Below are 20,695 nucleotides of genomic sequence, written 5' to 3' on the forward strand. Positions count from 1 at the left end.
AAAACAATCTGTCTTCCTGAATTCTGAATCTTGAATGAAGACACTGGAGATAGAATGTAGTTGGAGCTAATGTACTCTAAAGGCATCCTCCCCGGGATTATGGTCCAAAGCTCTGGCTATTGAGATCTTCAGCACCACCTTGGATCCCGTCCTACTTAAGAACTGGCTTCTGAGTATTTCCTTTCATTCTATGAGCTGCTCCAGGATCTTTCCAGTTATTACAATTTTTTATCAAGTCAGCCGAAGGCTGTCTTTCTCTTTAAGTAGGCTTTTAATTTTTTATTATATTTTTAAAATTAAAAAAAATTTAAGATTTTATTTTATTATTTATTAAATATTTTAGTTATTTATTCATAGAGACAGAGACAGAGAGAGAGAGGGGCAGAGACACAGGCAGAGGGAGAAGCAAGCTCCATGCAGGGAGCCCAACGCGGGACTCAATCCTGGGTCTCCAGGATCATGCCCTGGGCTGCAGGCAGCGCTAAACTGCTGCACCACCGGGGCTGCCCAAGATTTTTTTTTTTTTAATTTTATTTATTTGTGTGAGAGAGAGAGTGCTCACAGGCAGGGGGGAGGGGCAGAGGGAGAAATAGATTCCCTGCTGAGCAAGGAGCCTGATGTGGGACTCAATCCCAGGACCCTGGGATAATGACGTGAGAAGATGTCAGATACTTAACCTACTGAGCCACCCAGGCACCCTTATTTTTATTTTTAAAGTAGGTTCCACATCCAGTGTGGAGCCCAACGTGGGGCTTGAACTCACGACCCTGAGGTCAAGATCTGAGCTGAGACACCAGTCAGATGCTTAACCAACTGAGCCCCCCAGGAGCCCTTCAAGTAGACTTTTATTTTTATTTATTTTTTCCAAGTAGACTTTTAAAACATGTTTTTATTTAAGGAGCAACTGGGTGGCTCAAACATCTGCCTTTGGCTCAGGTCATGATACTTGGGTCCTGGGATCGAGCCCCACATTGGGCTCCCTGCTCAGCAGGGAGTCTGCTTCTCCCTCTCCCGCTGCCCCTCCTCACTGCTTGTGTGCTCCCTCCATCTCAAATAAATAAATAAAATCTTTAAAAACATTTTTTATTTAAGTAGGCTCCCTGCCCAATGTGGGGCTTGAACTCACAATCCTTAGATCAAGAGTCCCGTGCTCCACTGACTCAGCCAGCCAGACACCCTTGTTTATTATTTACTTAGTATGAGCCTGTTTCTCCGGTCTGCACCCCAAGAACTGTATCAGTTGGGGATCCCTGGGTGGCTCAGCGGTTCAGCTTCTGCCTTCAGCCCAGGGCATGATCCTGGAGTCCCAGGATCAAGTTCCGCATCGGGCTCCCTGCATGGAGCCTGCTTCTCCCTCTGCCTGTGTCTCTGCCTCTTTCTGTATGTCTGTCATGAATTAATAAATAAAATCTTAAAAAAAAAAAAAAAACTATCAGTTGGATCCAGAGTGATGGAATGAGACCTGAAGAGGAGACACTAGTGGACGGTGCAATAGCACTTGCTGGCAGACATGGAACCAGAAATCAGGAGTTCTCCCTCCCTCAGAGCACAAGGCCCTTCCCTCTATCAAATCTGCTTAGAAATGTGACGGTTGTGGTGAAGGTAGGATAGGAGGAGAGCAGACCTGGGCCTCTACCTGCAGGGCCTCCTCCTTCCCCCACCTTCCTCAGCCTACAGACTGGGGGACCTCTCATCAAGGGGTCTCGGGGGCATACACAAGAAAGCACTTACCTTCCCAGCATGACGGCCAGGGGCCCAGCAAGCAGCGCTCCGAAGAGGCCCCCCAGGGGGTACAGAGACACAATGAGGGACCACACCAACAGGACTAGGTGGCGGGGCAGCGGCTGGCCGGTACGCACCCTCCAGGTCTCATTGATGAACTCCTGAATGTGCTGTGGACAGAGATGCCAGTCAGCACCCCCGGAACAGGCTCCACAGGGTAGGCCTTCTCCCCCACAGGGCTCTGTCTCCCCCAAAGTCACCCGGGCACCTGCTCTGTGAGAGCACTGGACAAGTCCCCTTCACTCTCAGTGTCGCCTGGAGCCTAGCTCTGGACAATCTCTGATTGCCCTTCAGCGTCCACCATCACCCCCCCATACCCCCACTTGTGGCCCAAGAATCCACCCCACATCACTGGGCTCCTTGCAGACTGGCTTTCTGTCAGGCTTGGCCACGGTGAGCACCAGCAGGACATCAGAGAGAGGCAGGAGTTTGTTTCTGAGTCAGGGTGACCTCAGGCTGGCTGTGACACTCCACCAAAGGTCACTGCTCCTCTCAAGGGGTCCTATGTCACATGGCTCTTTCCTTCCATGTGTCCCTTCGGGGGAAGGGGCAGTAATGACTCTGGCATCACTGAGCTCTCCCGGGTCTCCCCACTCAATTTTTAAACTGTCCCTTGTGGTATCTAAAACTACAAAAAAAAAAAATAAAAAAAAAATAAAATAAAAAAAAAAAATAAAACTACATGACTTTTTTTTTAAAGATTGTATTTATCTATTCATGAGAGACACAGAGAGAGAGAGAGAGGCAGAGACACAGGCAGAGGGAGAAGCAGGCTCCATGCAGGGAGCCCGACATGGGGACTCAATCCTGGGACTCCAGGACCACATCCTGGGCTGAAGGCAGGCGCCAAACGGCTGAGCCACCCAGGGATCCCCTAAACCTACAGGACTTATCTGGAATGTGCCACTTGTTTCCCTGGGACTCCAACTTTGAAGGCCCTTAGACGTACTCTGTTAGATACACATTACTCTGTTCATTGTTTAACCTGGGAATTAGGCCCAGGGAGGTGAAAGGACTCACTCACGGCCTCAGCCACAAGGCAGGGCTGTAGCGGGTGGTTAGGACACCCCAGGCCTCCACCCCCAGCCTGACGACATAGGTAGGAATGACTGCACTTGGGGAACGCCGGGACACACTTGCCTTGCTTAGAGACCAGTCTGTGTCTGGTCTCAGGCTTCCCAACAGGATGTGAGGAGGGCAGTGCGTTTAGGGGTCGGGCCAGCTCTCCTCTGCTCAGGCCAGTTCAGTAGTGGCTGTCAGCCTGGTGCCTGCCAAACCCCTCTGGGGGAAACTGTCCAGGGGAGCTGGGACCAGGGCCAGCCTCCCCTGCCCTTGGCCAGAAATCCATTTGGGGAATTAGGAGGAGCCTCAGAGGCCAAGACAGTCTCATTTAGGGGGGCTGGCGATGGCCCACGGGGAGGCAAGGCCCCAGAGTGCCCTGCTGCAGGTGGGTCCCTCTCTGGCTTGTAAATCTGCCAGGAAGTGGGCACTCACATGTTTGCTCAATGAGCAAATAGATAAACTAAGTGCAGCCAGCTCAGGCCTCCCTTTCTAAACCCTGATTTCATCCTTTCTTTAAGGCACTGGGTTGCTATCACTGTTTCTGTCCAGAATGTGGTCTCATCCTTGGCTTCTGCTAACGGCTACCATCCCTTCCTTTGAGGACTTCTCTCCAACCCATTACAGCCTCCTCTGTCCCCAGAAAGGTGGTCGGTCACCTGACTCAGACTGGCCAGTGGGAGTGCTCCACCTTTTGATCCCACACCTGGCCTAGATATGATCCAAATCAGCCAATCAGCGTCTTCCCAGACCTTTCAGTCGGAGCCACTGGGGAGGACTCCTGTTTTGGGGTTTCCAGCTGGCAGGAAATCAGTCTGGTGACAGCCGCTCTCTTGTCCCCGGGTAGAGGGTGAAGGACAGGACAGGCAGGGAGAGGAGAGCGCCCGTTCTGTCCTAGGACCTGGTTCCTGGAGCTCTTTCCCCAAAACCCACCACGTGCAGCCGCACCGCCTTCCCAGGAACAGGACACTTGCTCTTGTGATTTAAGGTAGAGGCCAGCTATCACTGAGCTGAAAGAATCACCCTTTCCACAGGCACCAGTGAACATAGGGGCCAGGTCCGTGCCAGGCACCCAGGACACAAAGATGACTCAGACACTGAGAGCAAACCAGCAGGAGGATGGGATGGGCCCCACACAGACAACATGCACGAGTGGTGGCAGCCCACACAAAAGGATAGGGAGGGAGGGGTGACTTCTAGCCCGAGGTGGAGGGGGGGAGGGTGAGTGGGTGCTGCTGAAAGAAGGCTTCAGGAAGGTGACAGTGTTTGGGCAGTCCTTGAGGGGCTCCTGCAGGTGCAGCAGAGGGGGCTTCCCCAAGCAAAAGAGGCTTAGAGAGAGGGCTGTGTGCATTTGAGGACCTGCATTTAACCTGCTTTGCTAGTGGGGTTCAAGGAATGAAGGTGGGAGATCTAAGGAGGCCTTGAACTTCAGGTGGAGGAGTCTGTCCTTATTCCTACAGGCACTGGGGAGCCACAGAAATGTTTCTGGGCAGGGGAGTGGCTGGCTCAAACTGGTGAGGCTGAAGACAGGGAGGCCAGTGAGGAGGCTAAGCCAGGGATCCAAGCAAGAGAGACAGGGCCTGAACTGAGTCATGGCAGAGACATGGGCAGAGATGGCTAGCTAGAGGTAGTTAGGAAGGGCTCAATGTTTGGGGGCAGGGATGGGGCAGATTCAAGGCTGGCCTCCAGTCACTGGGGAGGCAGAAGAGTTATCTACTAACATCAGGGACCCAGGAGGACATGCGGGTTCAAGGGAGGATGCAGAGCTAGGTTTGAAGCTGAATCTGCAGGACCCGTGGGACATCTCGGTGGAGGTGGACACACGGGAGAAAGCACCACGGAGAGGATGCTGGCCTGAAGCCCCACAGTGGGCAGCTGTTAGCCCTTGCCCCACACCCACTGGGATGGTGGTGATGGTGGGCACAAAGCATACATACCAAAGTCGGGGCATTGATGATGGAGAGGTTGTAGCCAAATTGAAAAGTCCCACCAATGCCAGCCGCGCAGATGGTCAGGAGCAGGACCCTGCCCTGCATCTGAGGAGAGAGGGGAGGATACAGAGTGACCTTGACCAGCCTCCGCCCCCCTCCCAAGGCTGGAACCTACCAATCACAGCATTGTAATCTATTTGAACCAGGCAGTGATGTTTCCACTTTGCAGATGAGGCAGCTGATGCAGAGGAAGAGACTGTACATGGCCAGCAGGAAGCAGAGGAACCCCAGCCTCCTGGTCTGAGTCCAGGATCCTGCTCCCCCTGCCACCCTCTCCCCCATCAGCATTTTCCTGAAGTAGACAACAGTTCTCTGACCCTTGGTGCCAGGCTGACCCTGGGCACGCCTGCTGTGGTTCAGGAGCACAGTGCTCTGAGCTGGGGCCCCAGCAGAGTGAAGCTCTGATCCTAGCAGGACAGGAGCTCCCAAGCCCCAGTGGCTTGCCCCAGTAAAACATTCTCCAACAGAGTGGCTGCGCCTCCTTCCCTCACTAAGTTCCTCAATAAGGCTAACAGAACCTCACCAGGTTCCTCAATAAGGCTAACAGAAGGGCCATATGGACCTCTATGCATGGGGACTTGTGGGGCACATGAAGCAGCAGAGTGGCCACAGCTGGTGGCCACGCTTGGGTCTCAATGCCAGCTCTGCCCTTACTGGACCTGGAGATGATCATGCCTACCTCCAGGTAGGGTGGGGAGGCAGCCAAGGTACATGTGTGCCATACACACTTGGTATAATAGAGAACAGTTTTCATCCTGGGGAGGAAGGATCTTTTTTTTTATATAAATTTATTTTTTATTGGTGTTCAATTTGCCAACATATAGAATAACATCCAGTGCTCATCCCGTCAAGTGCCCACCTCAGTGCCCGTCACCCAGTCACCGCCACCCCCCACCCACCTCCCCTTCCACCACCCCTAGTTCATTTCCCAGAGTTAGGAGTCTTTCATGTTCTGTCTCCCTTTCTGATATTTCTGGGGGGCAATATCTTGCCATAGGTCTGGAGACTGGTCCATCAGAGGACATGCCTACAGTTCCCATAAGGCCTAAGGAACTTCTTTTCAAGCTGGAAGCTATAGGATGAAGCCAGGTGAGGACCCAGGACTCTGGTCTCACACGGGTGTTACATTAAACCTCCATGTGGGGGGTGCCTGGGTAGCTAACAGTTGGTTAAGAGTCTGCCTTCCGCTCAGGTCATGATCCCAGAGTCCTGAAGTCAAGCCCCACATCAGGCTCTCTGCTCAACAGGGGGCCTGCATTTCCTTCTCCTTCTTGATCGCTGTCTCTCTCTCTCTCTAATAAATAAATAAACAAATAAATAAATAAATTCTTTTAAAAAAATCTCCATGTGGGCTGCATAGAGGTGAGCCTTCTACGAAGATAGATCTGCAGGAAGCAGCAAAAGACCTAGAGCCTGGGGAGTCTGGCTGGCTCAGTTGGAAGAGCCTGTGACTCTTGATCTTAGGGTTTGGGTTTGAGTCCCATGCTGAGTATAGAGATTATTAAAAATAATGATAATAAACTTAAAAAAAAAAAGACACAGAGCTTGATGACAATTGAGCCCATGGGGCAGGAGATGCTGGCAGGTCTCCAAACTAGCAGGAATTTTTAAAAAAGATTAATTAATTAATTAAGTTAAGAGAGAGAATGAGCAGGAGGGGTGGAGGGAGAGGGAGAGAGAATCTGAAGCAGATGCATGCTGAATGAGCCTGACACGGGGTTCAATCTCAGAACCCTAATATCAGGACTTGAGCAGAAACCAAGGGTTGGAAGGTTAACCGAGGCAGCCCAGGAAATTATTTAATTCATTGGGCTCATGCATGGGGATTGCCTAGTCCTGTGTCTTATCAGGAAGAACATTCCTACATTAGCTATGATGGTGATTATCAATTCAGTGAACAAATACTTCTTGCCTCCCTACTGGGAACAGTAAACCAACTGTTTGGGGTGCTGCGGATATATCCAGTGGGACAGGAAAGAAAATCTCTGACCTCACAGGGCTTTCCTTCCAGCAGGGGAAGGCAGGGCAGGCAATAGCAAAATGAACGAGGAAAACACATAGTATGTCAGCTGGTGTGATGAAGACAGAAAGCAGGGAGGGGTGAGAGGGGGTGTTTGAGAGGGTCGTCGGGGAAGGCGACATCTGCACGAGGACTTGAAGGACAGGGGGACACGTGCCATGCAGGTGGGCGTTTGAAGGAAACCAGTGCAGGCTGGCAGAGGAGTGGGAGGACCGGGGCGGGGGGCGGGGGAAGGGCGCCCAGAGACGGGTGGTGGTGGTGTGGACGATCGCCTCCGGCTGCCCCCGCTGCTCTGAAGCAGGACATCGGGACAGGGTTTGGAGGGAGCACGGAGGACACGAAGGGAGGAGAGTGAGGCGAGGCAGGAGGGGGCGCGGCGACCTGGACGGTGGTGCCCAAGGGCTGCTGCCTCCCGGGCGTGTCGGACCCGCCCCGCCCGAGGGCCGCGGGACCGCGCAGGGGCTGCAGCCTGGGGTGCGCCGGGCCGCGGCTCCTGCAGACGCGTGACCCCATGCAACCTTGCCCTGGCCCGGGCCGTCCCCCGTCCCCGCGCGCCACCTGCTTCCGCTCGTCCGAGCGCAGCAGCGGGTTTGTGCTCCGAGCGCCCCGTCGAGCCTGCGGAGGGCCTGCGCCCGCGCGTTCCGGCCGGTCCGCCATCCCTCGTCTGGGCCGCCTGGGCTGGCCGCGTTTCGGAATTCAGACCTTTCCCCATCGCAGGAGGGTACCGAGCACGTACGCATTTCTCCAGCATTCGCCGCAACACCGGGTTTGCGGCACGGAACCGCCGCCGCCGTGGCCGCTCGGGGGAAAGCGCATGCGCGCCCCGAGGAGCGCGGTGCCGTGGTTTCTGCGGGCCCCGGGAGCGGACGGGGAGGCGCATGCGCAGTGGGCGTTGTGGCTGCGCTCTCCGGGGGGGAGGGGACGGGGACGGGGACCGGGAGGGGGCGGGCCGGAGCCGTGGGTGTCGCGGCGGCCGGGTGAGCGGAAGGCGCGTCCCCAGCGCACCCGAGACGACGCGCAGGCGCCCGGGGCGGTGAAGGGGCGAGCGGCGCCGCGAGCTGTCACCGGGGCTGAGGCCCGAGGGGCGGCTCCTGCTCATCCTCCATCCCTCCCTTTCCGTAGCTTTGAGGCTGAAGAGCCACGCCCGCGTGGTCGGCCGAGCCTGGGCCCTTCGGCGCAAAGCGGAAGGGAACCGCGCCACCCCGCAGGCGCCCCCGAGGTCGCAGAGGGCTGCATGCTCGCCCGAAGCCCCGTCCTGGCCCCTGGTCCGCTCTCCCGCCCCGGAGTGAAGCTCTGCGGGCCCCTGCCTCGGCCCCGCACCGCCCCCCCCCGGCCCCTCCCTCCCACTTCCTTCTGCCCCCATCAGGGCCCCACCCTCGCCCGGGCCGGGTGGAGGGGCAGCATCGCGAGGGACCTAAGGCCAGACCCACCAGTCTCTGGAGCGTTGGCATCCGTCAGCCCTGGCCGAGCCCGGGATGTGGGGTGCACCGGGGAGAACCCGCTTCAGGCTGACTGGTGAGCGGCTGGCTCTTGGAGGTGAGGAGCCGCAGGGTCCACAGGGCCTGATTAATCTTTTATTTCTCAGGGCTTCTTGGGCCCTGCATGGAATCCAGGAGGTGGAAGAAGGCCAGATGGAAACCAGACTTGCCTAAGATGCTCTTTGTGGTCACAGACACCTGCCTGAAAGTGGCCTTAGGACGCCATCGGAGCGAAGACTGTGATGGGATGTAACCAGAAGGGAGACTGCGGTATCTCTCTTGCTCATGCCTGGTTTTTGTTTGATTTTTGCTGCTCTGAACTTTTGTTTTTTAATAACATTAAGTTTTGGGGGGTTTTTTGAGAGAGAGCTCTTGGGAGTGGAGAGGGGCAGAGGGAGACAGACAGAGAGAGGATCCCAAGCAGGCTCTACTCTCAGCTTGGAGCCTTGCTGCTGGGGGCTCAGTCTCAGCACCCTGAGATCATGACCTGAGCCCAAACCAAGGGTTGCTTGTTTAACTGACTGAGCCACCAAGAAGTCCCTGCTGCTCTGAGCTTTTAAAAACTCCTGAAAACATTGTGGGTTTTTGGGACAGCTGGGTGGCTCAGCGGTTGAGCATCTGCCTTTAGCTCAGGGCATGATCCCAGGTCTGAGGATTTAGTCCTGAACTGGACTCCCCACAGGGAGCCTGCTTCTCCCTCTATGTCTCTGCCTCACTCTGTGTGTCTCTCATGAATAAATAAAATCTTTAAAAAAAAACACAACAACATTGTGCAGTTTTAAGGAAAAACACAATAAAATATTAGCAGTTGCTAATTGCATTTTTTTCTGCACCTGTTGAGATAATCATAGGCATTCTACTTAACTGTTTATGAGCTCAATTACATCAATAGACTTTCTAAGAGTGATTAGTCCTTTAAATCTTAGGATAAACACAACTAGCTCATAGTTTTGTAATTGTTGCTATTAACACATTGTTGGCTTCGGTTGCTAATATTTTATTTAAATAGATTTCTTTTTTTCAAAAAAGGCTATTTTTTCTCCTCTCAAATAGCTGTCTAGCCAGGGCTTATGGATATATTTTTTAAATATTTTATTTATTTAGAGAGAGAGAGGCAGAGACACAGGCAGAGGGAGAAGCAGGCTCCATGTGGGGAGCACAACATGGGATTTGATCCCCAGGATCAGGCCCTGTGCCAAAGGCAGCACTAAACCGCTGAGCCACCTGGGCTGCCTGAATATTTTGAAGTGGGTTACCTAATGGGCCTGCTTATATTCAGCCAGCTGGTAGGTGATCACTGTGTGTCCTTCTACCTTACTTAGGTATCTATTGCTCAAATTGGTTGCCTAAAAACGGCCTCTATGATAACCTCAGGATAAAGAAGGATAAAACATAAGGTTTTTTTAAATTTTTTTTAAGATTTTATTTATTCATGAGAGACACAGAAAGAGAGGCAGAGACACAGGAATGCGGAGAAGCAGGCCACCCCCCACAAGGAGCCTGATGTGGAACTCGATCCCAGTCCCTGTGAGATCACATCCTGAGCCAAAAGCAGATGTTCAACCGCTGAGCCACCTAGGTGTCCCAAACATGAGGTTTCTTATGAAAATTTAACATCATTAAAAATAAAAATCTAGTGGTGCCTGGCTGGCTCACTGTTAGAACATGAGACTCTTGGCCTCAGGGTCATGAATTCAAGCCCCATGTTGGGCATGGAGCCTACTTAAAAAATAATTATAAAATTAAAAATCTATGTTAAAAGATACCATAAAAAGGTGAGACTAAGAGCTACCAAGTAGCTGTGGAGAAGTTGTCCACAAGCATATGACCAAAAAAGCTTAGTATTCCAGATATATAAAGAAGTCAATAAAGTCTTAAAAAAGAAGAAGAAGAACAACAACAACAACAACAACTCTTGGGGCACCTGTGTGGGTCAGTCAGTTAGGCATCTGCCTTCCACTCAGGTCATGATCCCGGAGTCCCTGCATTGGGCTCCCTGCTCATCAGGGAGTCTGCTTCTCCCTCTCCCTCTGCTCCTGCTATATCTTTCTCTCTCTCAAATAAATAAAATCTTTTTATTTTTATTTTTTTTAAGATTTATTTATTTATGATAGAGAGAGGCAGAGACACAGGAGGAGGGAGAAGCAGGCTCCATGCCGGGAGCCCAACGTGGGACTCGATCCCGGGACTCCAGGATCGCGCCCTGGGCCAAAGGCAGACGCTAAACCATGGAGCCACCCAGGGATCCCAAAATCTTTTTTTTTTTTAAAGAGGAACTCTTAATCCCATGCTCAAGAACTTCTGTTCATATATGCAGCATTGTTTGTAATATTAGAAAACTGTTAACAACCCCAATGTCAATCATCAGGAAAATGGAGAAATGAATTGTGGCTTACAGGAGAATGCCACTCATCAGTAGACAATGATGAACTAGAGGAACAACATTAACATAAAATTAGGTGAAATCAAAACACAGCCTGGATAAAGGTGCAGAAAATTGTACAGATTATAAAGCCTTTACATATATTTTATAAAGATTTTATTTATTTACTTTTAAAGATTGTATTTATTCACAAGAGACACAGAGATGGGAGAGAGAGAGAGAGGCAGAGACACAGGCAGAGGGAGAAGCAAGCTCCATGCAGGGAGCCCCATGTGGGATTTGATCCTGGAACCCCGGGATCATGCCTTGGGCTGAAGGCAGGCGCTAAACTGCTGAGCCACCCAGAGATCCCCTAAAGATTTTACTTTTTAAAGTCATCTTGGGCAGCCCCGGTGGCACAGCGATTTAGTGCCACCTACAGCCCAGGACGTGATCCTGGAGATCCTGAATTGAGTCCCACATCAGGCTCTCTGTATGATGCCTGCTTCTCCCTCTGCCTCTCTCTCTCTGTCTCTATGAATAAATAAATAAAATCTTAAAAAAAAATAAAGTCATCTCTACATCCATCGTGGGACTCAACTCACAATCTCAAGATCAAGAGTTGCACACTCCACTGACCCAACCAGTCAGGCATCCCTAAAGCCTTTATATTAAGAAATATACTTTATATTTGGAAATATACAAAACCTTATGTCTTAGATAGGAATATATGCATATGTAGTAAAAGCTTGAGAGTGTGCTGGGATACTACTAAATTCAGAACTGGATTTAACTTTTTTTTTTTAAAGATTTATAGGGCAGCCTGGGTGGCTCAATGGTTTAGCGTCTGCCTTCGGCCCAGGGCCTGATCCTAGAGACCCAAGATCGAGTCCCACATCAGGCTCCCTGCATGAAGCCTGCTTCTCCCTCTGCCTGCGTCTCTGCCTCTCTCTCTCTCTGTCTCTCATGAATAAATAAGTAAAAAAATAAAAAAAAAGATAAAAAATAAATAAAGATTTATATATTTGAGGGGATCCCTGGGTGGCTCAGAGGTTTAGCGCCTGCCTTCAGCCCTGGAGACCTGGGATCAAGTCCCACATTGGGCTCCCTGCATGGAGCCTGCTTCTCCTTCTGCCTGTGTCTCTGTCTCTCTCTCTGTCTCTCATGAATAAATAAAGAAAATCTTTTTAAAAAGATTTATATATATATATATATATTTTAAAGATCCTATTTATTCATAGAGACACAGAGCGAGGCAGAGACACAGGCAGAGGGAGAAGCAGGCCCCACACAGGGAGCCCACGTGGGACTCTGTCCTGGGTCCCCAGGACCACACCCCAGGCTGCAGGTGGCGCTAAACCGCTGCGCCACCAGGGCTGCCCAAGACATATATTTGAGAGACAGAGAGCATGAGCAGGGAGTAGGGCTGCAGGACACGGAGAGAGAGAGAAAATCCTATCAGACTCCTTGCTGAGCACGAGACTACACACAGGGCTCTATCTCAGGACCCTGAGATCATGACCTGACCCAAAATCAAGATGCTCAACAGACTGAGCCACCCAGGCAGCCCTACTACTATGGACTACTACTATGATAATACTCAGTTGCCCTCCCTTCTCCCCAAAATGCCACCTGACACCTCACCGCAGTCAGCCCCCATGTGCCTAGGTTCCCAGCCATTAATTATTATCCTTAAGCCTGGAAGTTTGAGGTTTCTTCTCAGCAAACATTAACTGGGAGCTTAACCTTGAGTGTGAAGGTCAAGGTGTGAGGTGGCCCCAAGCTATATGCTAATCCTCTCAACAATCCTCTGTGGGTGGCTACAGTCTCCTTTACAGACAAGAACCTGATGATGTAGAAATTGGTGGGGTTCAGAGTGGATGGCCAAGAAATTCTTGAGGCATGTTTGGTGCAAAAAGGTGGTTTTATTAAAGCCCAGGGACAGGACCTGTGGGCAGAAAGAGCTGCTTTGGGGTGATGAGGAGTGGACAATTATATACTTTTAAGTTGGGAGGGGGTTAGGGAGAGCATAAGTGTAAAACTTAGAAGCAAGTTTTCCAGGACTTGGAGGGGGCTAGCTCTTGTTAGGAAAAGGTCATTTATCAAAAAAAAAAAAAAAAAAAAAAAAAAAAAGGAAAAGGTCATTTATTACTGTCTAGTAAAACCCTAGTCATGAGACCCTTCAGGGGTGTATCAGTGGGCCATATGCTTGGGGGATGACTGCTAACATGTAACTTGGGGGGTAGAGATAAAGGAGATTTTCAAAATAATTTTTATATGTTAAAGAAGACCTTAAAGGATCCTAGGGGGTCAGGCCTTTTGCCCTTTGCAAACCTATTAACGTTGGTGCAGCTGAGCTCCCAGCGAAAGGACGCTCGCCTGTTTCAAGGACTTGCCAATGGGCTGTAAGTAGTAAGGAAATTCAATTATTCTTTTCTTTTGCTCTTGTTTTCCCACATCACCTGAGACCCCACAAGGTCAAGCGTGGACTGGTGACACAACTCCGCTGGAAGCTGAGCTGGTTTTCTTCGGATCCCAAGTCAGGGGCCGACCCTGCCAGATGGGGTCCCCTGCTGGCCCAGATGCATAGTGCCTCCAAAGCACCCTGGAGTTGGGGGTGTGTGTGGAAAGAACACCCCTTCACCCTTCCAGTCCTTGGCTTTCTGCATTTGTGTCACCTAGCTGGTTTCCTGAGGGGGTGGGAGGGAGGGGAGGGGACGCGGGGTGACCCGCCCGCAGCCCCCTAGGAAAGGCGCAGCAGCAGGTGGCCCGTCTCCCCGGGGTGCGAGTCCACGCCTCCGCGCCCCTCCGACAAGCCCGGGCCTTTCACTCTGCAGGGAGGGAAACTGAGGCCCAGAGCCGGCGGGGACCCGCCCGTGGCACTCAGCAGGAAGCAGGGAGGAGTGTGCTCCCACTGAAAATAATACGGGAGGGCCAGTAGGCGTGACTCCCGGGGGTCGGCGCCCCGGTTCTGCGGCCTCTGCCCGGGTCCCCAACCGGCCTCCAGACCCCCCACCCCGGACCCACTCGGCCGCGCTGGGTCCCCGGCTTCCCCCCGCCGCCCAGACCCGCTCGGCCACGAGGGGGCGACAGAGCCCAGGCTGTGCCGCGGCGGGTCCCCGAGCTCCGTCCGCCTCTGGGCCCGGAACCGGCCCTCCGCCCCGGTGGGGGGCTCCGCTGTGGCAGGGAAACCCAAAGGCCTGTGTCAGTGCCCCTCCTGGTCCGGGCGGCCCCCAAACCACCCCCTCCCGTCCCGGACCCAGGCGCCCCCTCCTGCTCCCACCCCAGGGGGTCCCCCTGCCGGTCCTGCGCGCCCAGCCTGTGCCACACCCGGGGGCCAGGGCCCGGCGGAAGCCTGCCTGGTGGCGCCTGAACCCACGCCCTCTGCACCCTGCGGGCGCGCCGGTGGCCTGGGCTAGTGCCTTCCCCTGGAACCCGGGCTCAGGTTGGACCTCTCTCCAGGGCTCAGGCCAGGAGCAGGCCAGGCCATCACTGGGACCGAGCACTGGGTGCATCGCTACTCCAGGTGGGGGTGCCTAGCTCGCGACTTAAGGCTGACCTGTCCTGGGCCTGCCTCCTAGCCCTCTGGGCCTCAGTTTCCTTTTCTGTCCGGTTTCCAGGAAGTGCTGCAGAATGGGAGCAGCCTGTGGTTCAAAGTCAAAAGCCCCTCCTGTTCCTCCCACCGGGACAGGGACCAGCACCTTTGCCTCTCACCAGAAGCCTCCCAAGGACCCACGGGGGCAGAGGTCAGGAGGCCTGCTGACCTTGGACACCAGGCTGAGAGGGTGGCAGCGAGCCACCACCAAGCACATCACGAGAGCTGCAGCAAAAACTCAGGGCGCTCCTGCAGTTCTAACAGGTACCTCCTCTCCCAAGCCTCTGTTGTTTACCTGTAAAATGGGGACATCATAACTGACCTGCCCACCGCACAGGGGTTGTGTCCTCTGGCCCCTGTGTGTCTGTTCACCCGCCCTGCACTGAGCAGCCTGAGGACAGGCACCTGACCCTCTCTTGATCCCCACACTTGTCCCAAACAGGGCCTACCTTGGGTGTGTGAACCCAGAGGGGCTGCAGCCCAGTTGGACATCCCCAGGGGCGTAGGGATGCAGAAGGCAAGGTTCTGGGCAGCTCCTGCTGGGTCCACCCCAAATCCTGCTGCACCCTCCTCCTCACAGTTTTCATTTCTGGGTCTCCTTTCCAATTTAATGGTGCAAAAAAAAAAAAAAAAAGAAGAAGAAAGGGAAAGAAGAGAGGGAAGAGGGGGGTGGGGAGGGAGTGAGGAAGGACTACAACCAGCTGAAGCGTCCCTCCTGCTGGCCACCCTTTGATATTTGAGGGCGGGACAATGAGACTGATTGCTAGGAAATTTGAAGCCCTCATAATTAGAAGGAAAGAATGTCCTTGTGGTTGGCTCCTCTAAAAATATAGCTGTGCCCACATCTGGAGGAGATGGGTGGGAGGTGGGGGGGTATGTGAGGGGGGGTGGGGGGATTGAGGGGGGTTGGTCAGGCCAGAGTCTGAAGCACTGAATCCTGGGTTCCTTGGGGAGGAGAGGACCCCTCCCAGCAGAGCCCAGGGCAGAAGGAGACGGGAGGGCACCAAAGGGGCCAGTCCCCTGTGGCTGGGCCACCTGCCACAGGGTGGGGACGTGGGAGCTGAATAGGCAGTCCACCCCTTCCTGGGTCCACACTCACCCCTTCATGGAGCCCTCCCACCTCCGCTGCCCAGAGGGGACAAGCAGGGGCCTGGCTGGCGGGTGCGCTGCCTTATCAGCCCCTACCCGACCTGGCCACACCAGGCCCCCTGGCCACAGGCTTCTGAAGACAGAGGGATTTCCTTCTGGATTTTATGATGTTGGGTGGTATTTGTCAGCTTTTATGAATGTAGTGTTTGTTTTGAGTTCTCTAAGTAAATGTTCCCTTTTTGCACCTAATCTTGCCATTTTATTTTAATTTTTTAAAAAGATTTTATTTACTTATTCATGAGAGACAGAGAGAGAGAGGCGGAGACACAGGCAGAGGAAGAAACAGGCTCCCTGCAGGGAGCCCAATGTGGGACTCCATCCTGGGACCCGGGGATCATGACCTGATCCAAAGGCAGACACTCAACCACTGAACCACTCAGGTGCCCTCATCTTGCCATTTTAATTGTGTGTTTGTTTTGCTAAAGGGGCCTCAGTAGCTCGGGTAAGCCAAGGGTGTGGAGGGGGGATTCTGGTGGCATGGCCAGCGGGGGACAGGCCACAGGCCAGCGCTGCCTGACGACCTGGTAATGAGCAGGAAGACTGTTGAACAGGGTGGCATCAGGTTCCACAGTCACCTCAGGGCCGCAAGAACCAGACCCACGTTCGTGGCCTCCCGGGTATGCAGACAAGCGACACACAGTCACAGGGCTGGCCCATCTTTGTACCGCGTCTTGCGCTTCTCCTGCCGGCACTGGCATCCCGGCCCTGCCACTTGGCTGAACCACCCAAACCACCACCCACGGCGCCGAGCCGGAAAGTAGCGGAGGCCAGGGAGAGCCGTCGGCCAGATGCTCTGGGATTCTGAGTGGCAGGCCGGACGTGGCTTTGACCTTCGGGCAGTGGTCGCAGAAGGAAGTGGGAATGAAAGGCAATTGCTGAGGATTGAGACAGCTGGGCCCGAGCTCCGGCTGGCCGGGCAGCTGAGGCTGGGAAAGGACCGGCTCATCCAGGCCTCAGGGGTCAGAGACGGTGAAACTGAGGCCCAGGCTGACAGCCAGCACCCACGCTGCTCAGCAGGGGAGCATCAGCGAGGAAGCAGAGGCTCATGGTGGAGACACAGAAGCCCAGAGACGCAGAGAGGTTTTGCCTCCCAACTCTGGCTGGAGAAGGGTGTGAGGCTGCAGGACACTGGCAGGTCGCTGGTACCCTCCACAGGCTTGCCCCGCAGGTCGTGCCTGTCGCTCCCTGTGCTGAGCTCCCCTGGGGCCGGCTCGCCACCTCGCCACCAGTCCTTTCCATCACTCCTCGTGGTGGCAAAGCCAGCACTGGCACCTTGGCGTCTTGGCACCTCTCTCTCTAGCTGAGTGTCCTCAAGTAGGTGACTTAATCTCTCTGAGCCTGTTTCTTTATTTGTAAGAATAACCTACTTGGTAAGGTGGCAGTGCCATATTGTGTGATTTATAAAAAATAGATATATTTGGTCATTTGGATGACCAAAATATATTTCTCGCATATAGTGGGTCTTTTTTTTTTTTTTAAGATTTTATTTATTTATTCATGAGAGACACACAGAGAGAGAGAGAGAGAGAGAGAGGTGGAGACACAGGCCGAGGGAGAAGCAGGCTCCACGCAGGGAGCCCGATGTAGGACTCGATCCTGGGACCCTAGGATCACACCCTGGGCCAAAGTCAGGTGCTAGACTGCTGAGCCACTCAGGGATTCCCTCCCCCACCCTTTTTAAAATATTTTATTTATTTATTCATGAGAGACACAGAGAGAGGCAGAGAGAGAAGCAGACTCCATGCAGGGAGCCCGATGTGGGACTCGATCCCGGGACTCCAGGATCATGCTCTGGGCCAAAGGCAGACGCTCAACTGCTGAGCGACCCAGGTGTCCCTTTTTTTGTTTGTTTAAATTAATGAGAGACACAGAGAGAGGCAGAGACAGAGGGAGCAGGCTCCTTACGGGGAGCCCGATGTGGGACTCGATCCTGGGACCCTGGATTCACACAAACCCTGAGCCAAAGGCAGATGCTCTACCGTTGGGCCACCCAGGTGTCCCCATATAGTACATCTTTATCCATAGTTCCTTGCACACAACTCCCCAAACTCTTGGAATTTCTGGAAGCATAAGCACAAGGGAAGCATCTTTTGTTATAATATTTGTTCTCTCATCCTCAGTTCCTGAATATGCTTCAGAGCCATAAAGGTGAAATGGGTGTCTTATTACTCACAACAAGGTCCTTCCCATCACAGCTGGGTTTATGTTAACGAGGAGACTTTTGGAGAGTGCTTAAGGATGAGGGCTGGTTGCCAGGAGAACCACCCACAAATGTAGCGGTGGAAATTTCAGTCCCCCCCTGACCTGAGGGTAGAGAGGAGGAAGAGCTGGAGGTGGATTCGGTGACCAGTGGCCCATGATTTAAGCAATCATGCCTATGTAATGAAGCCCCCAAAAGGTGAGGTTCAGAGAACTTCCAGGTTGGGGAAACAGAATGCTTCCATGTTGTCACTGTGCCGAACCCTGAACTCCATGTGGGCAGAAGCCCCTTTGGGAGCTCCCACTAGGTCTCTCTTCCTGTGGCTATTGACTGACATCTTTTTTTTTTTTTTCATCTTTTATTTTTTTTAAGTAATGTAATTACTTTTTTTTTTAAGTAATTTTTTTTATACCCAATGTGGGTCTTGAACTTACAACCCCGAGATTAAGAGTGGCAGGCTCTACTGACTGAGCCAACTGGGTGCCCCAACTGGTGTCCTTTCATGTCCTTTGAATTAAGCCAGTAATCTAGTGATGGATTTCCTGAGTTCTGTGAGTCACTCTAGCAAATTAATAGAGCCCAAAGAGGGGGGTCGTGGGAACCTCTGATTTAGAGCCAAGAAATACAGTAACAACCTTTTGATTCCTGCCTGAAGTGGAGTGTGGTCTTGGGGGGACTGAGCCTTGAGCCTGTGGAATCTGATGCTATCTCGGGGTGGAAGGCATCAGAATTGAGTTGAATGCTCAAGACACATGTTGGTGGGGGGAACTCTGAACACACTCCCCACCCCCACCCCCACACATGCATCGGAATTGGGTCCAGGAACCCACTGAGGTGGTGGGGCTTAAGTGAGGGGTACAGAGCACCCGTTACGACCTGGGCTCTAAGGCCCCTTCTTGTCCTTGCCTCCCCCGAGACACGGATTCTTTCCTGCCTCCACACCTTTGCCCAAGCCCTTCTTCCCGCCTTGCGTGCCCTCTCCCACTGTCCTAGTCCAGAGCCCTCCTGCCTGCAGCCCCTTGTCAGCAAGCCCACGACACTCGTCCCCTCCCTGCAGGGTGTCCACATCTTCCCCACAATGCCACCTGAGCCAGACCCTGCTGGCTCCCTCCTGGGCCTTTCCTGAGGCTTCCAGGAATGTTCCCCAGTGCCGCCCTGTGAGGGAGCTCTGGGCCAGGAGGAGGCAGGCGAGAAAACCAGTCTCCGGGAGAGTTCTGCCTTGCTGCGTTCTCCCTCATTCATTCACGGCAGAGACCAGCCTTGGGGTGGGGGGTGGGGGGTGCAGCTCTGACTGTGTCACAGGAAGGGGGCCGCTGCCCAGAAATCTGATCCCCCCAACAGTGGAACCAACTAAAGCTGGAGGAGGCTCTATAGATGGGCTCTTCCCAGCAGCCCATTTCACAGGCAGGGACACAGAGGCCCAGGGTGGGGGCCTGGCAGGCTCAGGTCTCAGTGCCAGGCCCAGATCCGGCCCTGGGGCACAGGCTGGCCTTCTCGAGGCTCAGAGGTCACAGAGGACTTCCAGGGATACAGAGCCGGGTGCAGCACGCCTGTGGGCACGGGGAGCGCTGCAGGTGACAAGCGGCCGGGAGACCAAGCTGGGTGACCAGGGAGGGCTTCCCTGAGGTGGGCATGTCCCACAGCACCCCAAACTTGACCTGTCCCAAGCCAGTGGGGGATCTCCGTCAGAAACCTGGCCCTCCGCCACGTCCCACCCATCTTACAGTCACTTCATGGCTTCTTCATCCTTGGCACGTTTGCTCCCATTTTGTCATTCACCTCCCTACCGCAGGCCACTGTCGTCATCCTCCACTCAGACGACTGCTTCTATTCTTGTCTCCTTCTTCCTCCTGAGAGCTGCCATTTGAATGTAACCTCACCACCATGCTGGAAACTCTCTGAGGGCTCCTCATTGCCCTGGGGACAGAGACCGCAGCCTGCACAGCTGTGCTCAGCCTCTGCAGGCAGCCCCTCCTCCTCACCACGCCTTCGGCTTTGCTCTGCGCCGTCACCATGGCACCTCAGGACCTTTGCACAGCCTGTTCCCCTCATGGGCCTGGCTCATGCTATTCATCCTCTGCCCCAAACTGCCTCATCCCTTCCCATACACCCCGGAGACCTGCTAATTCCTGGAAAGTCTGGAATCTACCAAATTCAGAGGGCCAGGCCCAGGTCTGACACAGCCCACCTGGACAGTTTGTTGTTCTTGCTCTCCGGCCATGAGCAGCTGCTGCCGAGTGGGTTCCGGATTCGGTGCTAAAAATAATCCTATGACCCAGACAGGAAGAGCCAACGGGGACACAGCTGCTCCTGGGAGGGGCTGGCTGGAGCTTCGGGGAGGCCTTCCCCCTGCAGTTTGGGGTCCATGTGTGGGAAGGGGTTAGGCACTGAGCTCACATCTTGTATCGTCAGAAGGAAAACACAGCAAGGTCAGAGAAGCAGCTTGAGGAGCGGGGCTCATTGTCACCTTGCCCAGGGACCATAGGCCTTCCTTCAGGTCCCTCCTCAGTGCAGGAGAGACTGCAGGCCCAGCTGGCAGGTCTGCCATCCTGCTGCTTAGGACAGGCAACCAAATAGGCCCCAGCATACTGGCTGCCTGCATCTCTAGGCCCCTGGGACCGTGTGGTGTCCAGGGCTTCTCTCCATAAATAACTGTTTGCAGATGCCTGCATCAGAGAAGTGGACCTGCCCTGGGCCTGAAACCAGACAGGAAAAGCCTGGACTGCTGACAGAGGTCGGCCTCAGGCCCTGCTGGGCCTCATGCTGGGCCTCAGTTTCCCCACCTAAGAATACCCAGGGTTCTGAGGAGAGAGCATCGAATCCAGCCATGTTCCCCTGGCTGTCCCGTTTGGCTGGCAGTCCCCACCTATCCTGGGCCCCATGCCTCCTGGGGAATGTTTCTCCTTCCCCAGGCCAGGCGCCTGCCTTATCAGCCCCAATCAAAGGGGAGACAGATGCTCCTGTCCACAATGACAGGCCCTCCTATTAGCCCCGGCCTGACCCTGAGTGGAGGGCCCAGAGCTTGCTGAGCGCCTGGAGGCAGGAATACCTCCACTTCC

The 20,695-nt window shown here is 53.8% G+C and overlaps 1 protein-coding gene and 2 long non-coding RNA genes across 11 annotated transcripts in view; 1 reads left to right on the plus strand and 2 right to left on the minus strand.

Moving 5' to 3' along the window:
• Positions 1 to 8,394, minus strand: part of SLC2A11 (solute carrier family 2 member 11) — a 21,520-nt gene extending 13,126 nt beyond the window's left edge. For 4 of the 8 annotated variants that reach the window (XR_013365934.1, XM_077874539.1, XM_077874543.1 and 1 more), the window contains exons 1-3: positions 7,411 to 7,722; positions 4,779 to 4,877; positions 1,732 to 1,892 (exon numbers count right to left, since the gene is read on the minus strand). Coding sequence is in view for 7 of the 8 variants with exons in the window: in XM_077874539.1 (XP_077730665.1) it covers positions 1,732 to 1,892; positions 4,779 to 4,877; positions 7,411 to 7,509 (359 nt within the window). In the remaining variant the exon portion in view is untranslated. Of the gene's footprint in view, positions 1 to 1,731; positions 1,893 to 4,778; positions 4,878 to 7,410; positions 7,723 to 8,282 lie in introns of those variants that run through there. The other 4 variants (XM_077874541.1, XM_077874538.1, XM_077874542.1 and 1 more) reach the window with 3 other exon arrangements.
• On the plus strand, positions 7,795 to 18,234 carry LOC144299170 (uncharacterized). Of its 2 annotated transcripts, XR_013365937.1 has the most exons (6): positions 7,795 to 8,367; positions 8,438 to 8,600; positions 11,502 to 12,786; positions 12,833 to 13,309; positions 14,313 to 14,551; positions 15,862 to 18,234. It is a non-coding gene; the product is annotated as an uncharacterized LOC144299170 (long non-coding RNA). The 2 variants fall into 2 exon arrangements; XR_013365936.1 differs by lacking the exon at positions 15,862 to 18,234 and having other exon boundaries at positions 14,313 to 15,151.
• Positions 15,628 to 20,695, minus strand: part of LOC144299171 (uncharacterized) — a 7,144-nt gene continuing 2,076 nt past the window's right edge. Inside the window, exon 2 of the long non-coding RNA XR_013365938.1 lies at positions 15,628 to 20,695. This exon is cut by the window's right edge and continues 1,139 nt beyond it. This is a non-coding gene — a long non-coding RNA (uncharacterized LOC144299171).

This window comes from Canis aureus, chromosome 27, assembly GCF_053574225.1.
Source record: "Canis aureus isolate CA01 chromosome 27, VMU_Caureus_v.1.0, whole genome shotgun sequence".
NCBI classification, from domain to species: domain Eukaryota; kingdom Metazoa; phylum Chordata; class Mammalia; order Carnivora; family Canidae; genus Canis; species Canis aureus.